This window comes from Acomys minous (genome assembly GCF_964271855.1).
Source record: "Acomys minous genome assembly, chromosome: 8".
Classification (NCBI taxonomy): domain Eukaryota; kingdom Metazoa; phylum Chordata; class Mammalia; order Rodentia; family Muridae; genus Acomys; species Acomys minous.
Genome location: NC_140489.1, coordinates 34,365,585 through 34,390,342, shown reverse-complemented (window position 1 = coordinate 34,390,342; position 24,758 = coordinate 34,365,585). Strand labels below are relative to the sequence as shown.

Below are 24,758 nucleotides of genomic sequence, written 5' to 3'. Positions count from 1 at the left end.
GGAAAGCTGAGCTCTGGCAGCTCCATGGGTGCTCCTCCAGTAGACTGTGGGGGCTAAGGTGTGAGAGAGGAAATAAGACATTGGACACGGTGCATTGCACGGTGTGCAAACATCCTCAGGTGGCCTGCCATGAGAAGTGGGTATCGGGATGGGCAAAGAAGCTCCAGGAGGCATTTATTGATATGCATTCGCTCATAAGTGCTCTTGGCTGCTGGATCTCTAAGGTCTGTGAACGCAAGCAGACCAGGAAAGCACCTGCCCCGCCCTCCCTATGTCTGCTATGTCATGTGACATCTGATAGGAAGCAGAAAAACAGCCCAAGCTCCTGAGATTTGGGCATCTATGTGGCCAAAGGGCTCAAAGTTAAAAAAAAAATGATTCTCTGAGTTGCCTTCCTAAAGGGAAGGCTCTACTTGGTGGTGCGTTGAGGCCTCCTGGTTCCATGACGGCCACAGATTGCTATTGACCCTTGCATGCTCCTTGTGTGCTACGAGCCACATCCCAAATGCCGTAGATGGAGCTAAGTCTGGGAACACGGCCATGGCTGTAGAGATATCCTCAGTAGAGATAAGGCTACTCAAACTTTGGAGCCCAAGACTTTGGTCTCAACATCCCTGTATCTTAGCAACATAACCGGCCAACCAATTTGCCTTGCAATTTGGTATCTGTTTTCTGAATATGATAGACATGAAACGTTCAATGTCTCCAAAAGAAGCATCACTTGCGTTTCTTTTGCTGTCCGTTCACTAGGAACAAAGCGAAGGAAGGGCAGGTTTAGTAGTGCTCTCATGTCACTGAGTTCGATGAGCAGCCTCTCCATATTCGCTACTGATGAGGAACTGGTAGGGAAAAGCAAAGATGGTTCACCAATAAGGCCACCAATAAAGGCTTGACTGCCATTTAGGGGTAATAAATGCCTGGGGGTATTTTATCCAAGCGGTTGGATAGCTTAGTCAGATGGGGTCTTACCAAGACTGAATCCGAATCCAGAATTCTCCCCCGGGAGCATGGCAGTGTTCCTTTGTTCCTTGATGCGGGAGGGACACCTCAAAAGAAGTTGTCCATTCTCCCTGAGTCTAAGGGCAATGCCACCACGGAGGAGCTGCCCGTCAAAGGCCAAAGTTATACATTCCTTAGGAGTAGTTGAGCATTTCATAGAGGCTTGTAAGGCCACGCTCTTAGAGGCCAGAGAGGCTTGGCCACCCACGGAAGCAGTGCTAGGAGGTTTCTCCCACCAGTGGAAGTTTTGCTTTGAGTCACCTGAGGCTTTGATGTGCCAGGGAAGTGGTGAGGGTGTTATGCCAAGCACCATGCCACCTGGCAGACCAGAACTATAGAAATTACCTAAAAGCCTACTTATATGCTGACAAAGGCCCACATGCTGCAGCTAACCCATGATGCACTTTAACTTGGGATGGAAAGAAGGATTCCCTCTAGGAGTCCCAGCCCTGTGTCTACCCCTCTGGCCATTCAAATCCTAAACTTCGTTCATCTCAGCTGCCACTTGACTCTCAGCCACTCATGTATAGTTAATAGCCCACTGCTACACACAGTGGTCCTTGCTCAAAGAGACCTAGCTTCAGAAAGAAGTACAATACACAGCAGCCTTTCAAAGGGCTTTCAAACACGGGCTCAGGCCAAAGAAACCTGTTTCAGAAAAGTCTAGAATCCAAGAGCTAGCCATCAAAGGTGGAAGGTTCTGAGAGACCAAAGAAAGGCACAAACAAACCCAGGACTGCCCAGAATACAGTGTATAGGGACTTACCATCAGATGCATGCTCCCGTCAGTAGCAGGAAGATGAGAGATTCCCACACTCCAAGATAGGAGGAAGGGGCATGGATGCCAAGTGGGACAAAAATGGGTTTTGGCTAAGTAGAATGTGCCTGGGCTTTTGTAAATATTCTTAATGTATCATATAGCAACTGAAAATCAGTCCAGGTTTCAGTGGCCAGCATGAATGCTTGGCTGACTACCTTTGTCTTAATGTTTCAGTTTATTTTATTTTATTTTACTTTATTAATGGGGCAATGTGGGTATAGGTGCCCATGGAGTCCAGACAAGGAGGTCAGACCCCTTGGACTCAGAGTCATAGACAGTTATGAGCCACCAGACGTGGGTCCTGGGAACTGAACTCAAGCCCTCTGCAAGAATGGTACACAGTCTAAAGTGCTGTTTGACTATTGTCACAAACTCGGTTCATCCTATGTCATGTGGAACACTGGTCCAGGATCCCTTAGCATGCAAGGTGGCAGTTATCACCGAGATGTCAGCAGCCGGATCAATGGGCAACCAGGATCAATGGTCCAGGCTTTCTTGCTCTTTCTCTCTACGTTGCTTCCTCTCCTCGGAGGCTGTACCATTTGAAATCCTCCACATTAGGAAACAACTAGGGATCCTTATAGGATGCCTCTTCTGTGTCCCCCTCTACAGGGCTCTCTGGTGGGAAGCCTTAAGCATCACTCGCCATGGGAGGGTATAAGAACCACTCTTGACTGCTCAGTGCCCGCTAGCCTGTCAGACGGTGCCATCTTCCTGGCTTTGTGCCTGAGAGATGACAGGTGTGTCGGGCAGGGAGGAGGAATGGGTAGCCAGGATTGAAAGTCTCGTCACCTCTGATCTCTCTTTGATGGGCCTGTCCTCTTAGAGTTGCGAGCTGACCATAGACTGACAGCAGGCTGAGGCCTCATCCTCTGGGCATGACCCTGGCAGAGGACCAGAGGCTTCTGGGGGAGCAGGGCCGGTGAGAGCAGGAAGCAAAGAGGCCCTAGCCAAGGAGCAGCAGCAATGTCACTTTCTCTTTTGGATGGCAGCTGAAGCCATCTGGTCTGAGCTCTGAGCTGGGGAGGAGAAAAATCTCCTGTCCCTAGTACATTGTAGCAGGAAAGACACCTCAAAGTACAATGGCATTTGAGTTAAGCCAGGTGTGGTGGCTCACACCTTTAATCCCAGCACTTGGGAGGCGGATCTCTGTGAGTTCGAGGCCAGCTTGGTCTACAAAGGGAGTCTAGGACAGCTAGGGCTACATAGAGAAACCCTGTCTCAAAAAAAAAACAAACAAACAAACAAAAAAAACAGAGAGAGAGGGGGGGTGGGGGGAATAGCAATCCCAGTGTAGCTGGCAGCCGTTCCCCTTTACCTTCCTCGTTAAAGTTCTAGCTACCCCTTGAGAGTTCTATGAGCTCTAGTTCTGGACAGCAAAGGTAGAAAACAGGCATCTGAGCAGGCCCAGGAGGCCACAGAGGAGAGAGATGAGGGGCAGGTTTCTACCCACCCCCAAGAGAGTGTGGAGGGGTGACTTTGGTATCCCTTAAACTCCAGCAGTGAGTGCTGGAAGCAGAGGGCTCCTTGGCACATGACCAGTGGCATCTCTGCTTTGGGCTTTCCGTTCTTCTTTGTCCCTCCTGCCAAGAAATGCAGGGTGGAGTGGAGGAAGTCAGATGGAGATGAAGCTCAGGGAGCCAGCTGTCACTCCCCTGTCCCCTCCTTCCTCCACAGAAGCAAGACTCAGCAGCTCCCTGGGCTCTGAGGTATGTGATCCCAGCTCCAGCCGGAATTAGAAGGCTGGGGCTTTGGGAAAGACTTGGAGAAGCAGAGTAGCTGGCCTGGTGGTGCCGCATCTTCTTCTGTTGTTGTTTCCTTATCCCCCGGCCTCAGCATTTCCTGAGGAACGGCCTAGTGGAATGAGTCTTCAAACCCTTAGACTCAGCAGAGTCCCAGACGGCCTGGACCTTAGTCAGAAAGCCTTTTCAGCTCTCCAGCTAGAGACGGTTGGCTGCAACATCTTACATAGGATTGCCTTTGATGCCAAAGAGTCCTCGGGTCCTTTTGAAGCCACTGTGTTCCAGACACCAGAGCCAGCCCTCCCATCTATCCAGCCATAGGACTTTACCCTGGCTAGAGACTTGTGTCATAAGATGTAGGTGGGGAAGAGTGAAGAGCTGCCTCCCCAGAGCAGCCTCAGTGTCTCCTGGGTGCCCCCATGCAGAGTAGCTACAGCCTAGCTGTGTGAGCCCCAGCTAATAGGTAGCCCTCTCTGAGACCTATTGTCCCGTCCCCCAGCTTCCCTGTGTAGTAGAGTAGACAGGTTAAACTCTAGTGTCCCTGTCCAGCTGGGAATGTCCTGCAGGTGTGACTCCTGAGCTGTACGAATCATACATCATTCCTGAGAATAAAAGAGGAGATGCCATTTTGCCCCACTGGCTACGTGATTCAGACACGACTGCCAGCCTTGCGGGTTGGAGGGTAAATAGTGGCTGTAATGGAATCCGAAGGGTGAACACACCCTGACAGACACAAGCAGGACTGAAGTCACAGTCTCCCTGTCTTACAGGACAGAGCCCTCTACAACTCAACAACTTGGGGGGGGGGGCAGCTCACAGAGAACGGGGAGTAGCACCATCTTGCCTTGCCAGCTCAGCAGTCCCATCCCCTTCGGGTCAGGAGGCCCAGTGGCGAGTGTCAGGGGCAGGTTGTCCAGGTCAGCTGAGCAGTACAGTGGCCCCAATGTTGCTGGTGCCCCGAGACAAAGAATAAAGTGTGACCCTCCAGGAGTCATCAATGACACCCTGAGGTACGACATTCTCTACTTCAACAGGGGTCCCTAGGCCTGTCACTGAGCACTCTTAGAGTAAGAGGATCCAGGAGACAACAGTGTGGCAGTTACGGTCTGTGCTAGGCAAAGTCTCTAGTCTCTGACCCCTTTCTCTGGCACAGCATACAGTCTGTGGCTATAAAAATGAAAATGTAGAAATCTGTTTTTCATAAACTATAAAATGTGAAGCAACTGGACCAGCCCGGCTGCTGGTAGGCAGGGGAAACACCCCAATGGCCCGATCTCCACGTTGGGGTCTGAGAGCAGGGAGGGATTTGTTCTGCTTTGTTCTATTCTGTCTTCATTATATAGAATTTCATTGTCATGTTGGGGCAATTCATTATCCCTAGGCCCCGCCCCCAAAACCCCAGTTGTTACTGATGATTCAATCTGACAGTGGAAACCACCCAAAAATGCCCTGGCCACCTAGGACCCATTCAGAGAAGAATCTTGTAGGTGGTTTAGCTTCAGGACACTGGACTGATCAAGTCTCTGAGATGGCTACTCCGCTCCTCCCTTGATCCCTCCACCACTGCTCCTGCCTTTGCCAGACCCTAGTGTGCCATGCAGTCAACTGAAAATCCAAGTCCTCTGAGGCAGAAAGGCTGCGCTGTGTGTTTACAGCAGCTGATTTCGATACAGATCTCATCCCCGCCAGTCTCTCAGCAAGGCAGGCTGGGGGCAGGCTTTGTGTATGTGCCAGGCAGAGCTCTATTCTGGGAATTGACCTGAGGCCTTTGGCATCTTGTTGCCTCCTGGGCCACCCCCACCCTACTAGAAGGAAAACTCACTTTAGCAGTGGGTGGTGGGCTTATGGGATTTCAGCCTATTTCTTGTCTCCGTGTGACCACATGGGAACCTTGTGGGCTCCCATTTGTCCAGTGAGCAGGCCGAGGGTGCCGCTGAGCCAGGAGCCTGTGCCGTAGGAGCCAGCCGGCCACTCAGGAGACTTTGCATGCCCCTTTAGGGACTACATCTGCTCTGATCATGTTAGCAGGGCAGAGAAGAGAGCAGCTCTCAGGCATTACCAGGCTTACAGATCCCGGGAAGAGGACAAGACTGCCTATGTCAAGGTCAAGGAAACTCCAGGTGGCACACGCCTGCAATCCCAGCACTCTGGAAGGCAGAGGCAAGTGGATCTCAGTGAGTTCAAAGCCAGCCTGGTCTATAAAGCAAGTCTAGGACAGCCAAGGCCACACAGTGAAACTGTCTCAAAAAACTAAGATGGAGGTAGGGGGCAAGGGGAGCGGCTTGAGATGAGAGGACCAGCAGGCTAATCACTAAGACCCTCAGGGCTTCTACCGCAAAGTGAGCTGCTGTGAAAACAAGGTAGTGGGTGCTTACCTTTGTCAAAGCAGCTAGTGAATTTCCCAGGGTGCAATGGAGTTAAAGAAGCATAGTGTCCCAGCAGGAGGGCACACCTATGCATTGTGTGCATTGCAGGAACAGAATACAGAATGCGGCTCAGCAACAGATGGCTGCCTGGGACACTGAAGGAGACAGAGAGGAACAAGCTCAACACAGGGCGAAGTTCAGCGCTGAGGTGTCTTTTCTAAGGCAAAGGAGAGAAGAGTGATGGAGAGGCGGCAAGGCAGCCCCCTGTTGGGTAGAAAAATGAGACAGGGCCCAAGCAGCAGCGGGTCTCCACAGCCCCTCATCATCGCCAAATCCTTGTGGCCCTAACAACAACCACACAGTCCCAAACAGCAACGGGCCTCATTGGCTTAACATTTGGCATGAACATCCCATTCTCCTATTCCTGGGTGACCCTAATAATGACAACCCTACTCCAGGAAGTAAAAAAAAAAAAAAAAAAAAAAATTAAGAGGAAAAAAAAACCCCTATTGTTAGTGAGAGTTCAACAAAAGGATTAAAAATAATGTCCACTCCTGCCCACCTGTCCCACCCTCTGTGGTTGTCATTTCTCATCTGAGGTTGTAGTAACAGAAATGGAAAAGGTCAAAGATCAGAGCAGTGTTTCACTACTTTACGGAGTGCTCCCGGCCTTTGAGGAGTGCTCCTTGCCTTGTGCTGCTCTGACCATCTTGATGCTAACTAACCCTCTGTATCGTATCCAGGGTTTTGATAAACCAGAAGAAATTCAAGAGGGAAAGGGACTGTGAAGGTCATGTCAAGGAGACAGGAGTCGATAAGGATGTTTGGCCTCTAGCAAACCTGATGGTCATCTTTGTTTCCAGAACCAATGGACCCATCTAGATTGTCCCAGAGGGTAAAGTAGAACAGATGGAGAGACGGCAGAGGGAGGGCCACTGTACTGGACACTGTTCTGACAGTAGCAAGCACCCAGCCATGGTGTGAGTCTCGCTGATGGCCCTTAGAAACTCCATGGTCAAGAGCACAGCTGAGGAGCTTTCTGCACTGAGTTCCATAATGCCTTTCGGCTGGAATTCTGGTCTGCTGTGCTAAATATTTCTGAAGGGATCCCACCATGTTTAATTCGGCAAGTTGTGGGAAAGGTGAATGGGACGTAAGGAGGGAGTTAGCTTGGATTGGGGAAGAGGGATCCAGGCATCTGCCTTGGAAAAATAACAAGTAAGCAATGGCACACAGGAAGCAAGAGAAACTCCGAAGCTCAATTCATGGCCTCTGCACATCATCTGTGCCTCTCCCCGTCTCTGACCTTGGCCGTTCGCTGCTTCTGCTGCTGCTGCTGCAGCTGAGCCCTGGGCGACAGGGCTCTCTTCTCTGCATGCCTGAAAGGAGGTCAACCAGTGAAGGACACAGGCACTGGTTGGCACAGGGGGCTGGGCACAGAGTGGAGCATAGCTCACCCTGGCCTTGGGTTGGAGAAAGCATGGCTTGCCACAGTCCCCATAGGGATGGGTATTTTGTTAAAAGCAGAAAAGACACTCATCTTCTACCCAATGCTGCTGCTGATTCCAGGTGAAGAAGCTGACACCAGGCAGCCAACATGTTCCCCCCCCCACCCCCCACCCACCCAGGGGCTTCAGACCAGAAAAGGGGTGCCCTCCCTGTCCACTCCTCCTCCTCTGTCCTGCCTAGGGGACTTGTCTGAGACCTGGCTCTGAAGAAGGGAAGGAAGGCCTTACGTGTCACATTCTTTTCAGCTGTCCTAAGAGCCCCCAGGCTTGCAGATGACACTCCTTCCCCTCTCAGGCTTCCCCAGGGGCTGCTTTCAGCTCATCGTGAGATTGTGTAATTATGGTGATTACAGCTCATGGCTTTTCCCCCCCCATCTCTTCATCTTTTGCTTTCAAATTCGCCGAGGCCCCTCATTAAACATGGCGATCCTGGTAAAGTCAGCGAAGTTTTAACAAGACCTTTTTTTTTTTTTAAACCACATAGGAAAGCTCAGACAGAGTTGGCAGTGGTTGTGTTCTCTCAGGCATTCCTTTAAATCCCCATTAGGAACAGCTGAGGCCTTGGCCTAGGATACAAGGAGCAGGGCGACTCAGGGACCAAGGAGCAGCTGGCTTTATCCCTGTGCCTCTAACCACCATCTCTCCATCCATCCACAAAAAGTAGGATCTCATGGAGCCTCCACGTCTTGTGGGACACACAGACTGTCCGGCAAGAAGCTTTGCAGCCTAGAGCAAAAGGAGCTAACAGAATTTGTTCTGAGTGACGCCATAAGGTTCTAGAGTATTTTATACAGGATATGCGCAAGACGCAACCATTATCCACTGTGGGTGATCGTGACCAGAGGTCATAGTCCCGATGGAGGGTTTCTTGGTAATGATATAGAACTTCAGACCCCATCATTTGCTAGTTCTCAATCATAGCTTTCTTGACTAATTCCTAGGTCCTGTAGGACATCATGAGAAAGACCACCAAGGAGTATGGGTTGCGTGGGAGCCACCAGGGCCCCTGACCTGCCCTTCGGTAGCTTCCTCCATGGTTAGTGTCAGGTTTCTTTTATGGCCATGATCTCCAGAGATGACAAGGACTGCCTGGTGAGGTACATCTTGCCAGCAGGAATGTATCTTTGAGGGCTCCTGGCAGGCCCCTCCCACCTGGCTTCTCTCAGCTTTCCAGCCTGCTCCTGCTGCTAGCCAGTTACCTCCGCTTGTGTCCCTAACCAGAGAATGGAGCTGGGTTGTGACTAAGCTGCACCAACTATCTAGAATTGAAATGTCAAGAGCTTGGCTGCAACATGTCCCCACCTGCACTGTCATCCCTATCGCAGATGACCTGCTTGTTCTGTCCCCTCCCCCCCCCAGCAGCCCCCCCCCATCCCGAGAGCTATGTCCCTTTAGAACTCAGAGAAGGAAGAGTCAGAGGCAGCCAGTCAAAATGGAATCCCCACTCACCTGCTCTCCCCGATATTGGTATAAAAGCCTGGGAAAGTCACTCGTGGATGTAAGAGAGGTAAAACAAGCCTGGCCCCGCAGAGCAGAGATCAGCATTAAATGAGCGTATAGTAGTAACAGCTGTCAGGTCTTGAGAATGCATGGTGTTAACCACGTCATGCTGGGCATAGCTTGACACGGACTTAGCTTCTCCTCCAGCTCTACCCCTGACTTGGATGACTATAAGAAGGTCCTCTAAGCCTCAGTTTCCCCCACCATAAAAGGAGATCATAGTGCATGATGGTAGGACACACTGTTTGTAGCCTATATGCTTGACAACTAGTCGGTACTGTTTATCACAAGGCACATCCTTAGGGCTCCATCACCCACCTTCTGTCATTTTCAACAGTAGCCTGTGAGGTAGCTAGCTCTGAGTTGATTTTAGGGTTGAGGAGGTGTAAGTGACGTAGTGTGCAAGGATCATCTACTACAGTGGCTGGCGTGATAACAGCCCAGTGTGTGCCAGCCATTATTACTGACCTACTTTAAACTTAACTCAGTCCCTCTGCTTTCTGGGGGAACGGAGGAGGACTATGGTGCCCAAGAGGCCAGCCTCTGGCACATGACCTAGTTCTTGTGGCTCTTAAGGACGCCCAGGAAGCCTTGGAGCTGTGTGATCCCTGTCAACCCAAGAGGTGGAAAGGGCCACAGGTAAAAATTGTTGTCTGTATGGCCAAGACCTGGCCTGTGGGCTCCCACAGAGGTTCAAGACTTTTGTTTCACACACAGACTGGAACAGGCTTCGTCCACAAGCTTCAAGCTTAACCTTCAGACGACAGAGCCCCATTTCCAGGGCAAATCACCTCCCAGCTGTTTGCCTGCCTGGAGCCACAATACCACCTCGCCAAGGCCAGTTGTTCCATCTGCCAGATAAACAGAGTTTTCTATTTTTTTAAGTGCTTATTACACAGCAAGGCTGTTGGAAGACTCAGAAGCAAGTGGCAGGGAATTCTCTAAAGTAGCTCTATAAACTAGGTCCCTGGAATGTGGGCTCCTACTGCTTATAGCATTGGTAGAAACAGGGGTAACACAAATAGATTTTCCTGAGGTGAATAATATATATAATATATATATTGTGCAAATGCTTCAAGTTTGTACTGTCGTCAAAGGTTGGCATGGCTGGGAACTGATATAAAAATCTCTACCTCATACCTCATAGCTGCTTACGTGTCTTGCATGAAATGCTTATGTGAGTGCCCTGCCCCGTGAATATGCACATATGTGTACATGTTGTCTATGCGTGTGCACAGGTGTGTACCACAGGTGCATGCGCTGCCTTTTTGATATACACCTAGGTGCTCTGTGTATGGTTCACCATATGCCGCAGGCCTGCATGCACCTGGGCCCAGACTGCGTGCCTGCCATGGCTGTATGTGATGTGTGCAGGGGTCCCTCTAAAGCCACAGCTCTTCACGGTTTCAGCTGGATGAGTTATTCTTCCCTTCCCTTCCCCCAAACACAATTGCCTAGTGCTGCTGGCGCAGAGTCAGAATGGCTGCCGCGTTTCACCCCCGAGGTGGCTTCCTTCCAGCAGTGGGTGAGTGATCCCAGTGATTGTACTCTCTCTAACCTTGGGGATCCTTCTGCATAGACAGTTTCACAATCCAGCAGAGATGATCTGTCTGTCTGTCTCTCTGTCTGTCTGTCTTCCCACTGCTCCTATTCTCATGTGTTGGTCCCATGCACAGTCGGTGGCACTTTTTTTTTTTTTTTTTTTTTGTATTCCTGTTTTTGGCATCATAGTTATTTTTCTTCCTAAGAAAAAAAAGAGCATCCTAGAGAAGCTGCCAATGTGAACTCTTTGCCCCGGAGGCAATGAATAAGTACCATCTTAGGTATGGATCCTATAATTTGGTGTCTCGGGGTACCCGCTTCCTAACAGCTTTGCAGATGTTTTCAAACCCAATTTCAGTGTCCTTAGGTTTCCTCTCGGGGATGAACCTTTCAAAATCCTTCCTTTGCAAGCCCCGGGACTGAATCTTCAGGAAAACCCAAAGCCTCATATTCCTATCGAGAAAAGAGTCTACAAGGAAAGATAAGTAGGAAGGTTGTCTGAAACTAGGAATTTCAATGGCCCAAGGACCCATCGGGGTGGGTGACGCCTGAGAATGCTAACCTGTTCCTTTCCAGGGTTAGAATGCTCAGATGACCATCTCATAAAATTTGCTGAGTTGCAGTCAAGGTGGCTCCAAGTAGACGTGGTTGTTCACGAAGTGTCCTGTCTGCTTCGGATGGGCAGAGGGCAAGAGATAAATCAGGAAGTTGACTTCCTGCCTACTGGGCTCTGTCTTAGCAGCTATCTTAGTTAGGCACCCCCTAACTAAGGGACCCCAGCCGGTGTATGTGTATGTGTGTTTTCAGGAGAAAATGCCTTTAGGTAGATGGCATCGAAGTCTTTGCAGATCCCCAGGGGAATCTCATACTGCCAAGCAAGTGACTTCTGCTGCCTTGACCATAATATCAATTTATTAAGCTTTAGCTGCACGCACCCTGTAGTCACAGTCAAGGGTTACTTGAACTTCCCTGGTAGAAAAAGAAGAGCATCCAGTTGTTGCCAATAGCAACATAGTCATGTGCCTGTTTTCTTGAGCCTTTGGCCTTTGCCAAATTTGGAGTAAACCAGAGCTTAGATCCCTGTGTACATTTGGGGGCCAGCGGGGGGGGGGTGGAGGAGGGGAGCAAAAGCACAAGACAGACATTGTGCAGGCCCCAGGCAGGTATGCCGCAGAGAGGCTTTGTAAGCAGAACGCCTCCTCCCTGCCCCTCCCGAGACCACCAAGAAGTTCCTGCAAGCTAAAGGTGCAAAGGGCAGGTTGCTCCACTGGAGGAAGAGGAAGGAGAGATAAATGGGTCTGTAGTCTGGAGTGGAGGGGAACAGTTTCCATTGCAGAGGGGGTGGAGCAGAGGGGACAGGGAAAGGCACAACTCGGAAAGGAGGCCAGAGAGCCCGTGTCTGGGCATTCTGCCACCAGGACGGGGCTCAGCTGGGAGCCCTCATCTCTCCTGGCATCCCTGCCTGGTTCCAGATTAGTTTCCACGCAGCTGGAGGGATGTGGAAGGAGGTCTCCCACAGCTCACCCAAACGGACAGGCAAAGGTTAGCTCTGCAAAGATACCCTGAGTGGTGATTTTGATGAGAGGTAGGAGCCAGAGTCTATGGATACCATCCAGGGAGGAGTCCTGAGCCTATCAGGGTTACCCTAAATCGGGCACTTGGTCTATAATGACTTGAAATAGGGTCCCGTCTAAAGGGAGTGCGTTCACTCTGCCTCACCCACCTTAGAAAAGCCGATATGGGCCGGGTGTGGTGGCACACGCCCTTTAATCCCAGCACTCGGGAGGCAGAGGCATGTGGATGCTGTGAGTTTGAAGCCAACCTGGTCTACAAAGAGAGTCCAGGACAGCCAAGGCTAACACAGAGAGACCGTGTCTCGGAAAAGCAAAAAAAAAAAAAAGAAAAGAAAAGGCAATATCGCATCTGTTTTGTCCTTCTTGAGGTCACTACAGGGAAGCTCAAAGGCACTAGTAACACAGTGACAAACACAACAATGGCTTCATCTGGTGTGCCCAGCCACCGCTGCTGTAAGTCCATATGCACCAACGCATGCCCACCAGCACCCAGCTCTGTGCAGGAGCCTTTTGCCAGACTTGCCAGTCAACACCCTGCCGCAGAACTCCCAAATATAGAAAGGAAAAGCCCCTAGCAGAACAGAAAGTGTTTGAGATGCTCTCAAGTGTATTCAAGGAAGAACATCCTGTACTGCCCAGAAAGCTGGTGCAGTGTCAGTATGGAGGAGTGCCTGGTACTTGACTGTCGACATCTACCTCCTCCCTTGAGAGTCACACCCATGTGCCAAGTAAGATGTGCCAAGTAATTCGTGAGGCCCATCACCTTGACTTTGCCACTGTGTGGCTGTCTTCTCTCAGGCAAATTTCTCCAGCTCTACAGGAGTCTGTTTCCTCATTCATTACTTGATAATAAAGAAATACCTAACCAGGAAAGATGTTTTGGGCACTTATCCAAGTGTCTGTCAAATGCCTAGATGTCTGAACTCTTACCATTGGAGGCAGCTGTCACAAACTGCCTAATAATCCAGGTCCCTAGTGACTGAACCAGCTCCACTCTGCCTCCGAAGCCTGGGCAACTGGAAAAGCATGCTTGCCCTAAGATACCTGATCTCTGGACACTGCCTAACGACAGGTGAAGAACTAGAAATTCCAAGAGAAAGGCTGTGGGAGGTCAAGAGATAAGTCGGCCCATTTGTATTCATCCAGCTAAGGTGGCTGGTAGCTCATCTTTCCTAAAGTCAAATTTCCAACAAAAGCAAAGGAAAATAGCCTGTAGGGATTATAATGAGGGAGTGGAACCTGAAAAGGGTCCCAGTGTCCAGACAACATGACCGCTGAGTGGATTCCACAGTCCCATCTCTAACTATGCACCCAGAGACACCCAGCTATTCACACCACCACACACAGCACAAGGGGCTGTTTCCGTGGTTAGTGTTTTGATGGGTTTTACCTTACAAAGGAGATTCGGGATCATGTCTACTGAAATATATACTAATTTTCAGCTATAAGTTTTTGTTACTAGTTTGAGTTTCGCCTATCCCTGTAGGGTTTTTTTCTTTTCTTTTGTTTTGTTTTTGAGTGTTGTTTTATCTTTGTGATGTACCTTCTTCTAGAGTACTCAAATAGAATTTTTTTTAAATTAAAATTCGCTTCAACTCCTGAGAAAGATCCAAAAGCTCAGTGAGAGCCTTGGAGGAATCTGTCCCCAAGGAATGGGTCTTGCCAGGGGGCTCCTGCCTGCCTGCCTTCCCGTGACAATGTGGAACAATCCAGAAATAATCCTCTTCCTTGTGGCGCTGCTCTGTCCAGCTCCAATGCAGACGCAGCCCAGGTTGCCCTCGGCACGTCCCTTTACCTGGCCTTTCTATTCCATCGGCCCCACTTTGCCTGACCAAGTCTAGAACAGGCTGAGAAAAGACAAGGAGTTGAAGGTGCTTTGAAATCATTCTACGTACAGGATCTTCTTCCATTCCCTTGCTAGTTTCTCAGACACTTGGACCATCTCAAGGAGCAGCCCTCCCCCTTCCGCTCTCCAATATCATTGGGAAAGGAGTTATCATGGAGTTCCTCATACTTCCTACCCAAACCATTCCTTTTTCCTTATTCAATGGGGGAAAAGGACCAGGAGTTCTGATGTCCAGAGAGAGAAAGACCAGATGAAGATAGACAGACCCTTCATCTCTCCCCCAACTGCCACACCCCCACCAGGACTCACCCTCACCAGGACTCTGCCTCCGGCGGCCCCCCACTGCCACATAGGTTTCTCACTGCTCTCCTTGGCCCACGCACCGCTACCCTGAGCCTGCCATTCTACATCCCCACATTCTCCACGAACTCGAGCATTGTCAACTCAGAAATGACCTTCACACTCCTCGAAAGGACAGCCCATCTCTGAGTTGGTGTGCTCAATTCGTCAGAACACCACCACTTTTCATTAGCAAGGATGAAAAAAATGCCTGTGGGTCACACCGACGGGTTCAGCTGGGATCAATGGGAGCTAGAAATAGCGCCCCAGATTAGTCCTGCCCGGAGGGATCTGAGTGTCTCCCAGGTGGGAGGAAGGGGCATTCAGTTTCTAGAAAGGCAAAGATGGACCCAGCAACTAACAAAGAAAAAGGAATAGAAACTGGGAGGCAGTGAAGAGACAGCTGGGACTTTTTTTTCTTCTTCTTCTTCTTCTCCCTAATCTTATTTCTTGCGCTTTCTCCCTTGAATTCTGATTGCATATGATAAAGTGCACAGGGCTGGAGTATAGGGTTCAGTGAATTTGACAAACGCATACTCCCATGGAACCTGGAACCCATCATGCCCTTTTCCTATCAATACCACGCCTTTCTCCCAGGGGCAGACAAACCCTGCTGTAGCCTAGATTTTGACTTAATATACACTTCAGACTTCTAACTTTAGTCCTAGGGCATCTGAGAAAACCAGCCAGAGAATCCTATCAGCTCAAATGTCCATATTCCCTTAGATTAAAAGGCTGTCTTCTGCCCTGAGACCCTACGGATTCCGCCCCGCCCCCATGTCCCCCGCATGTCCTCAGGGCCCCAGGGCTTTTCCTCTAAGCCACAGCTCTCCTCTCAACCAATGAGTTTCTTAGCCTTAGCCTCCCAGGTAAGTAAGTGGCAGAAGTTCTTGGTCATGGGGTCACGCATGCTTTGTTGGGTACCATGTAGAAGTGCGATGCCCAGAGCCTCGGCATGTCTGGCAGCATGTTGGTCCTTCCTCTGGCTCTGCACAAAAGGCATAGCTCCCTTTTGTGCATTTTCCTCCAGAAGCAAAGGATCTCATCACATCATCTACCAGGCTGAAATCATTGTGGGTGTGTGTATGTGTGCAGGGGACTGGGCATGTAGGTATTTGTGAACCAAGCATCCAGTCCCTGGTCTGGGAAATTTAAGCATCCGAAGTTCTCCCGGGTTACACTTTGTCAAGTGTGTGGAAGGGGAAAGGTGCTTTGTCTGTGTGCAAAGCTTTGACGTCTCTGGAATGTACCTTCCGCAGCTTAGTTCTTAATCATTGTACATTTTTCTCATTTGGACAAAGGCTGCCTGCTAATAGGGTTTTCAAACTTCCTCAGCTGCTTTGCTCAGCTACGCCAAGGCCTCAGGCTGAGCTGGCTCCTCTTCTCTGGCACCACAATCCAATGCCCCCCTGACCAGGCACTGAGGAGCATCACACAATCACACCCCCAAAACATGGCTGCCTCTGCGACTCTACAAGTGCCAGGCATGGGCAAAATGACCACTCCCTTTCCTTCAGAATCAGGGATGGGAGAAAAAGTAGAGGGAGCAGAGAGCCCTAGAGGGAGCAGGAGAGGGCCTGCCTGTCTCAGGGTAGAGCAGGTGCCTGAAGCAGCCTGCAAGCTCACTGGGCATAGCCTCTGGGGCAGCTTCCCTCAGAACAGACAGCTTCGCCTCTAGGACTTCACTTTGATCCCTGAACACCACAGGCGTCTCCACACTTCAGAAGGCTGCTGCTGAGCCAGGGAGAAATCTCCCAATTTCTTCCCCCAAAGCCCCTGGCCAGCCATGCAGCTTTGACTGCTTTCTGTGGATTAATGTCCTTGCAGCTAATAGCCCAGCCTCCCTCAACTGATGGTGTGGCAGGCGGGGGTGCATGCAACTAGACCATCTCAGCTGAGCCAGAGTTCTTTCTAAGCCACCCCAAACCATCCTGACCTCCACCCTTAACGTCTGAAGTGACATTTGGTAAAGGTGTGAGCTCGGCAGTAAGAGAGAGAGACCAAAAGGCCACTCACTACCACCTGGATGCACAAAGGCCGGTACTCATCCCAGGGGCAGATCCTGGGCTGATTAGCTACCTGCTTTGTCTCTGAAGCCCTCCAGAAATGAGAGAAGTAAGGAGACAGGGCGGGGCACACCATTTGCACACTGGCCACAGGTCCTTGGAGCCAGAGCTATGAGGCTGATTTCTTGGCAGGAAGAGATTAATTATCGCCTCCAAATCCAGCCAGGCTCTTTCTGTAGAGCTGGGAAAGGTGAAGGGTGGGGGTGCCTCAGGGCTAAAATCACTCAGAATGATCCTGCAGGAAGAAAAAAAATCTCTAGCCTGCCTCAACCCCCAGCCCCTCTACAACAAAATGACCTCACTAAAAAAGACGGAACTATAATGAAGATTTGGACAACTGGCAAACTTTACCTTCTTTGTCTTTGAGCTTTAATACACATTTTTTATTCAGATTTAGTGATTTTTTTCCCCCAGCTAACTGGAGCCCCAATGCCACACACATACAGCAACTCTGCCACAGATATCTGAGTATACAGTGTTTAATTTGTGGCCCTGGTGGAGGAAGGATAGAAGGGGAGAGAGAAACCAGATTAAGTGTGTGGTCTCTGCAGCAATAGGCTACACCTTCCAGATGAGCAGGGGCAAACACAGGTGACAGGAAGTAACACTGTCATTCCAGAAGGCCCTTAGACTCGAGTCTATACACAGTCCTACGAATCTTTGCCTTAAAAAAAAAAAAGATTCATTATGTATACAATGTTGTATCTGCATGTACAACTGCACACCAGAAGAGGGCACCAGATCACATTATAGATGGTTATGAGCCACCATGTGGTTCCTGGGACTTGAACTCAGGACCTCTGGAAAGACATTCAGTGCTCTTAACCTCCGAGCCATCTCTCCAGTCCATAAGTCTTAACTTTATGCCTACACTAAGAAGGCATACTCCCAAATGAATCAACAGGATGACAAATATCCCCTGCTCTGTGTCAGAAAGGACACTGTAGAGAGTGAGGGCTAGGCTGGGATGGAAGTCTTGGATGCCAGTGTCTGTCTTCTGAAGACACAGAGTACCATCCCTGCTGTAAAATGACTGCCTCTACTTTTAGTGATTCTCAGACTGGCAGGATGGGCTGGGGACATGGCTAGGCATATAGCGTACATGCCACACAAGCATGAGACACTGAGTTTGAGACTCAGTACCTACGTAAAAAGATGAATGTGGGTAATGTAATCCCAGCACCAAGGATGGGCAAGGCAGATCCCTGGCACTCCCTGGCCAGCCAGCCTAGGCCACTCAGGTAAGCTTGAGGCTCATGAGAAATCATGTTTCAAAAACCAAGGTGGACCAGTGCTTCCTCAGGAATGACACCTGCAGCTGTCCTCTGACCTCTGCATATTCCTATATGTGCATGAACAGATGGACAGACACACACACACACACACACACATACTCACACACTCACACACATAGACTGACACAGGAACCCTCAAAGATTTTTTTAAGCTGCCTGAAAAATCTTTAGCCTAGTATAAACATAGGTTGCTGCAGGCTGGGTTTAGTGTATCTGAAGATAAAGATAAGGTTGTTGATGGAGAAGACGTGTGTGTGTGTGTGTGTGTGTGTGTGTGTGTGTGTGTGTGTGTGGTATGATTTTTTTTAAAGATAGGGGAGAAGTGAAGGAAAGGAAAGGGGAAAGAAAAGAAGAAGGAAGGGAGTAGATACAGACTTCCTGACAGCTCCCGGGGGCAACTCCATTTGTGGACAAGCCTGCATCCGTGCCATCAGCAATCTCAACTAGGCTGACCGCATCCCTTCATGGAGAGCTAAGCCAGATGACACACAGCCCTGGACCCTGCCAGCTCCAAGCTCTTGTTCATTTATTAGATCTCCCCATTATCCATCAATTCATCAATCAGCAGGTTTATTGAGTACCCTACTAGGCTTCACCAACCAGATCAATTCTTTTTAATTACATCCAGCTTACACACAGTCAAAGCCAGTAAACAAAAAGAGCCCCCCCCCCCCCATAGCCCGTTTGGAAATGACCGTGAGTCATGGCTGGCTGGTGCACTCTCACCGCCAAACTCCTCAGTCCTCGCTGACAGGAGGGAGTCATTTGCTGCCCTCTGCAGATGATGATGGTGTCACTGACCCACTGTCAACAGCAGGATGGGCTTTGAGTGTTTTCCCAGACACGGTGATCAATCTGCTTGGGTCCAGCCACACTCTTCTCTCACACCCATGCCCAATAATATGAATTTCTAAAAGGGGTGAATAGGGAATGAGTGGAAACCACGTTAAGGGAAATAAGCAGAGGTGATCAGGTCTCATTCATTCTTGGGCTGTCCAGTATCATAGGCAGGGACACAACGGGACTGTCCCAGGACCTCTGTGCCTCATGGACCAGGCCTTGTGGTCCTGTCTGTTCCTTGAGTCTGAGAATAATAGTCACATAGGATTTAGGTAAAGAGTTCCTGGACTTCCTAGTCCAGTCATCACACTTGGTCACCGGCAATCAGGAACATAAGAGGTGACAGGAGTACCCATTCCTGGCTCCTCGAGGGGCTGCAGAGAACAGTGAAGGTCCCAGCCGTGGTCACAGCCACAGCACCTGCAGCCAAGAGTCCCCAGATCCTCTGAGTCAAACCTTCGCATCAAGTATAACTCACGGCTTTGAGAATTCCCATGACTAACTAATCACCCAGATCTGTAACTGTCGTCTATTTGTGTCAACCCACTATTCCTGACCTCAGACTTCTCCAGGGTAGCTTTCCCTTCCATACTAGAGTAAAACCAAGTTCAAGGGCAGCCTACAGGCATTAAAGGATTGGAGGGCTTTAATGCCTAGGCTGTGGTAAGTAAACTGCCCAGACCCCGGCAAGAGCACTGGCCAAACACACTAAGCCTCTTAAACTGTCCGAAGTCCTATTTTCTCAGTTGCCGTTAGCTGGGGCTTCAATCTCTAGGCATTCCTTATCAACATGGCCAGCTGGGGTGGGTGGTTGATCTTTTGGCCAGAGTGACTCCTACAACAATTAACTCACCTGTTTGGCTCTCTGTCTCTGTCCCTGTGTGTGTCTGCACACCTGTGTGTGCTCTCTGTCGGCTCTCTTCGCAGGGAAAGTCACTGGCGGGCAAGCGCCTCACGGGCCTGATGCAGTCCTCCTGACCGCCCCCACCCTAGGGCCAGGGCCCGGGCCGGCAGAACACCCGGGCAGGCGCCGTTCAACATCCAACGACAGAGCTTCCTTGCGGGGAGATTTGGTCACTGTGAAAGAAAAAGAGTGAGGGTCGTGGAGAGCAATGGTGGGGAGATGTGGTGGGTAAATGGGGAGACCAGAGAGAAAGAGTCCACTGTGCTGGGCCAGTGGGAGAGACCCCTGTTTGTAGGCTCTCTCCTGTACAGCCAGGCACCTCGCTTATCTCTGCAAGGGTCCATTTCTAACTCGGCCAGAGAATGTCTCATGGACTTCCTGTCTGACTGTCACTTGAGATGTTAACCTCATCTGTCCAGTCATCTGGGGAATCATGCCTTCCAGCAAATTTGAGAGGGACGAGTGGACCCAGGGCACATAGTATTATGCGTCACCTCCCTACTCTCTCTGATGCACTATTAGTGCTCAATGCCACCTGCCTTCCTCTTCCCCACCGCCCCCTGCCCCCTGACAGGCGACCACCCAGGTATAACTGGGTGGATGGCAGCCACTGCTTTCACATAAAATGTCAGAAATCACATCTTCAATACTAATGACACTTCAAGTTCTTTTCACCCTCACGGAGACCAAGTTTTAGAGAAGTCTTCAAGGGTGCGGTGGCCACTCTCAGATCCTATCACATGTTCAAGGGGCCAGAGCTTGAAGAGGTACCAGTGCAGGTAATGGAGCGTGTTGTTTAGTCGTTGAAAGTTCTGGTGACAATCGTTTAAAAATATTATTACTTCACGTCTTCTGATTTTACCCCTTGCACCTTGGTTTGTTCCCTTGTGTCTCACTCAAAATAAACATGGCCATGAACTCAGGAGCCATTGGGCTTCTCCCCACTGGTAGCCCAAGATGGAAGTTCCTGGAGGAAGCCTCGATTGCAGGGATGGCACTTGGTTGTAGCCTACCAGGCCTGGCCAGACTCCTACTGGGTTAGAGCCCAGTTATTCGTAAAGCTGAAACAGAATATGCAATGTCAGGTCCCCGACCAGAGCGACAGAATCCCCTTCCCAACCTTACTCTGAGGGCCCAGGTAAGCACTCTATTGAACGTAGCCAATACGTTTCATCTAGGAGAAAGCAAAACGCACAGGAACCTGCAGAAGATCTTCCGTGTCCTTCCTGTGTGTCACAATAACCATTTGCCAACCTGGCTGTGAAGTCTTGCACCCAAAGGTCACACCAGGTCCTGAACTCAGAGGAGGTGCTGAGCAAATGGTAGCTAGTAGAGTCAGTCAGTCGTCATTGTCATTGTCATCATGACACCATGAGACCTCTGACACAGCTGTATTAAGCAACATGCTTTTACATTCAGACATGTTCTTCACACATACTTTCCCTGTCAACACCTGTTAAGTGCGCCCCTTCTTTGATCTGTTTTGGTCATAGGTAAAAACCCCTCCTTGGGAGTATATATACAGAGAAGGGAAAGGAAGAAAAAAAAGAAAGGAAGGGAGGAAGGAAGGAAGGCAGACAGGCAGGCAGGTAAGCATTGCTTATGCAAGCAATTTCACCAGCTGGTGACCAAAGGCCCAAGTGTTTGTTTGGTCTCAGCCTTCTGGATGTGTCATGTGACCCATCTACCCAGCCCCCTCCCGCAAAGCCTGTCCATACCTGCTTCTACACAACCCCAGGTCCACAGCCCTTTTGATCTATCACAGAGGCTCCTCCACGGGCACTTAGAATCCGCCTTATAAAGTTCTTGGCCAACATGCCTGTTTCCGCTCAGTTCTTCTGTCCTTGAGCTATGAAGCAGATCAGAGGGCATCTCCAAAGGTGACTGCAAACATCCAGACTCTTGCCAGCTGCTCCCACTGAGCCTGGCTCTTGGCAAATACTAGGTAACCACATGAGTAGTGAGTAAAAGTAATGGAGCCACAACCCAAGTTACAGGGTCTTCTAAGTCTTCCTCTCTAGCTCCACTGAAACAAACAAACAAACAAACAACAACAAAAAAAAAACTCCTCTACATAGAACCCTCTAGTTTCTGAACATAATTGTAGCCCAAGTTTATCTCCACCCCAATATTGCCCAAAGGAAACTTCCCTAGCAAGAGGCCCCTAGGCTGTGCTGACAACAAAGACATCTGATATTCTCAAGCAATGGTTACGTCTGTGCCCTCAGTCACCCAGGACTAGGATTCTGGCTGCCTCTTGCCCCTTCCGTGGACTACAGAACACAGTCTCCGCCAGGCTGCAGCCTGGGTAGGGCAGACTTCTTGGCTGTGGCTTCTGTGTCCTTTTCTGTCCTGATTCTTGTCTGCTGTTCCTGCAGCACACTGACCTGAGAACTGGCCTCACAATGGAGGTCCCCACATGACCCACCCAGGGCCAGGCATACACTAGCCCTGAGATGGGAATAGGAGGCAGGCTTCTAACCACCCCTGGGGGACAGCAGAAGGGAGGGTCTGCAGGCTCATTAGAACCAAGGACAAAGGATGATGGTAGATGGATTCAAGCCTGGAGCAATTCAGTCTCACCCACACCTCACAACAGGGGTGAGATCAGTCATGTGTCCACTATGACACATGCCTCAGTAGAACCGTCTAAGAGCCGAGAAAAGAAAGTGGACCAGCGCTGCTCCATCCTAGCCGACCAGTCCAAGTCAGTTTGTCATGCAAGGTTAGAACACACAGATTTGAAAAAGGGAGTCTTGGCCAGCTTCCCTTTGGCCTGGTGCACACAGACAAAATCTAGATGTGTGATAATCGCTCTTCGGCAAAGCAGACTCCTCTGCCCTGCTCTGTCCTCTAGAAGCCTGCTGGCCTCTCCTAGCTCAGTGTGGTTCCCGAGATAAAAATCTACCCTATGATGGCTTGTGGAGCAAATATCATTTTGGCAGCTCCACAGTCTTAGCAGGTGAGACACCCAGGGCCCAGGCAAGGAAACAAAATAAGCTTTTTCCCTGCATGGGACAAGTGTAGTTGGGAGATTGTACATCTCAGTGCCCAGTAGCATCCAGAGACCAGGCTGACCCAGGTAGCCAGGAGAAGCAACCCGCCACTCTGGAAAGTGGCTTGTCAGTTTCACTTCCCTGGCAAGCTGTTGCTGTGCCCCAGAAATAAAGGGAGGCCCAACTGCCAGTGCAGTTAAGTCTACTCCAGGCTTGCCCACTTTTCGGCTGTTCGGTAGCTAGGTACCAGGCCAGTATGCAGGAGGGGCCTCTTCCAGTGCTAAGTTGCTGCTTGGACTAGCCAGACGCATGAGATGTGCGCAACAGGATTCCTGGGATGTTCAAACTACCTCACCAACAGGATACAGAACCAGGAGCCTGGACCCTTGCTTGTTGCAGAAGTTGGTATTTTTCCCGAAATGCACCCTCCTGTTCTGTTCCACGTGTGTGGGCTCCTGAAGATGGTGCCAAGAAGCCTTCCCAGAATGGGGAAAGGACTGAGGGCTGTTCATCTTTGGGCCCTGGAGAATTTCCTGGAGGAAAATATTCCAGCAAGTTCCAGGAACTGGGAAGCCCAGGGTTGGGGAAGAGATAATGTGTCACCAGCCTCTAAAAAGGACCTGGCCAAGATGAATGTGTGGCAAGGACTGTGGAATAGTTGAATAGTGGTCAAAAAATATATATATTGCTAATAACTCATCGCCGGACCCTCAGAAAGAGGCCTGTGCTCATGTAACCATGGCAACAGCAGATGCCAGCAACCTACTCATTAGTGCCACCCAGTGATAAGGCCTCCCCCTGGGCAAGACCCAGGGGCCATCAAGTAGCAAAGTAGCAAATGTAGCAATAAGGGGCCTGGGACCCTGAGGTGGCAGGATCCAAATAACAGGAGCTCAGCCTTCCCCGAGCCTCAGAGAAGGGGCAGAGCCAGCTGCCATCATCTGTCTGGGGTTGGGGAGCCCTGTCCACACCAAGGGTCCCTGTCCTATAGCCTATGACCATTCGCCGCATGATCACATGATCACAGACACATTGGAATGGCCTCCTCAGCGCATGTAGTTCTCATTAGTTTATTTTTTCTGGAATTTGGGGACTGGACCCCAGGACCAAACATGCTGGAAACGGTCTAAAAATAAACAACTACTTGAACACAATAAAATCCAGCCGTGTGGGGCTCTTTGGCTTGGGGGTTCTTTGGGTAGGATGTACCTCTAAGACAAAAAAAATCTACTGTCTCTCGCCACTGTCTCCTCTGCCTCCTACACCTCACCCCTCGACACACACACACACCACACACACACACACACCACACACGTACACACACACACACACGTGTCTGTTTCCTTCTTCCCAAGGACACCGAAGCCAGAGAGGAAAAAAAAAATAGATCATCCCAGTAGCTTGGGACGGCAGTGTCACCAAAAGGCTGCAACCACTGCCTCTGCCAGGCTACCTTTGTCTGGGTGGTCATGCTACCTTAATGTCTGTACCCAGGAGTGACGCAGGGATACCTTCTTTTTCTTTCTTTCTTTCTTTCTTTCTTTTTTTAAGTTTAGCATCAATCTTTAATGCTGTCACACTGCATAATGACAAGTCACACACTTTGGTCTTGTGTTGGTAGTGGCAACTTACAATGAGCCGAATGGTCAGAGCACCAGGCTAGGAGATACCTTCTTAAACCACATCCCAGGACTAAAGTCTGCTGCATATAGGCTGCTCCTTACAGGGAGTCTTGGTTTCCCGAGCGACAGACAATCTCATTCCCCGACCACTGCCAAAGCAGCAGGACGCCGGGAGCCTGAAAAATCAGGCTGTGGAGAGGAGGAAGAGAACAAAGTAACAAGGACCCTCTGGTAATGATGAGCCTGGCACCTCACAGCACGCTTCAGTGGCAGAAATTTTGCTCCTGGAAGTAGGAGTGATTTCAGAGATGTGGGGATAGGTCATCAGTCACATCTTGTCTCTCAACGTCAGGGCCATTTTTTTTGTCTACCGCTCTGCTGAAGGAGAAGGTCACGTTCAAGGTGACATGTGCCCCCCCTGCCCCCTCCCCCGCCATCCTAGTCCACATTCGGCCCTGCGTCAGGTCCTGGCCCAACCACAATAGCCGTGCTTCCCTGCCTTCCTTAGCCAACCCTTCTAGGGAAGCAGAGCACCTCTATCTTGCCAGTTTATCATCTGACTTCTTTCCACTATCTTTGGCTAGCAAACGCTCGCTGTGTGTGCACACCACACTAAACACCTCCAAGGATTCAGGGTGCAGGTGGGGGATGGGGGAGGACCAGTTAAAACTCAAAGAGCTGTTCCCACCCGAGGATGTCTGCAAGCCACCCTGACTACTTCCTAGGTTCATACATCTTCCTTAAGACCTTTGATCTACCAGCCATGAAGCTAGCCTTCCCTTGGGGCAAGCTTTCTCTC

General features: G+C 50.1%; 1 protein-coding gene across 7 annotated transcripts in view; it reads left to right on the top strand.

Annotated features, from left to right (window-relative positions):
• Window positions 1–23,496, top strand: part of RGS6 (regulator of G protein signaling 6) — a 517,530-nt gene extending 494,034 nt beyond the window's left edge. For 4 of the 7 annotated variants that reach the window (XM_084792096.1, XM_084792098.1, XM_084792097.1 and 1 more), the window contains exons 18-19: window positions 10,394–10,460; window positions 19,365–23,496. In XM_084792096.1, coding sequence (XP_084648222.1) covers window positions 10,394–10,460; window positions 19,365–19,534 — 237 coding nt within the window. In that variant the 3' untranslated portion in view covers window positions 19,535–23,496. Of the gene's footprint in view, window positions 1–6,790; window positions 6,842–10,393; window positions 10,461–19,364 lie in introns of those variants that run through there. The other 3 variants (XM_084792100.1, XM_084792102.1, XM_084792101.1) reach the window with 2 other exon arrangements.
• Window positions 23,497–24,758: the final 1,262 nt, after the last annotated feature.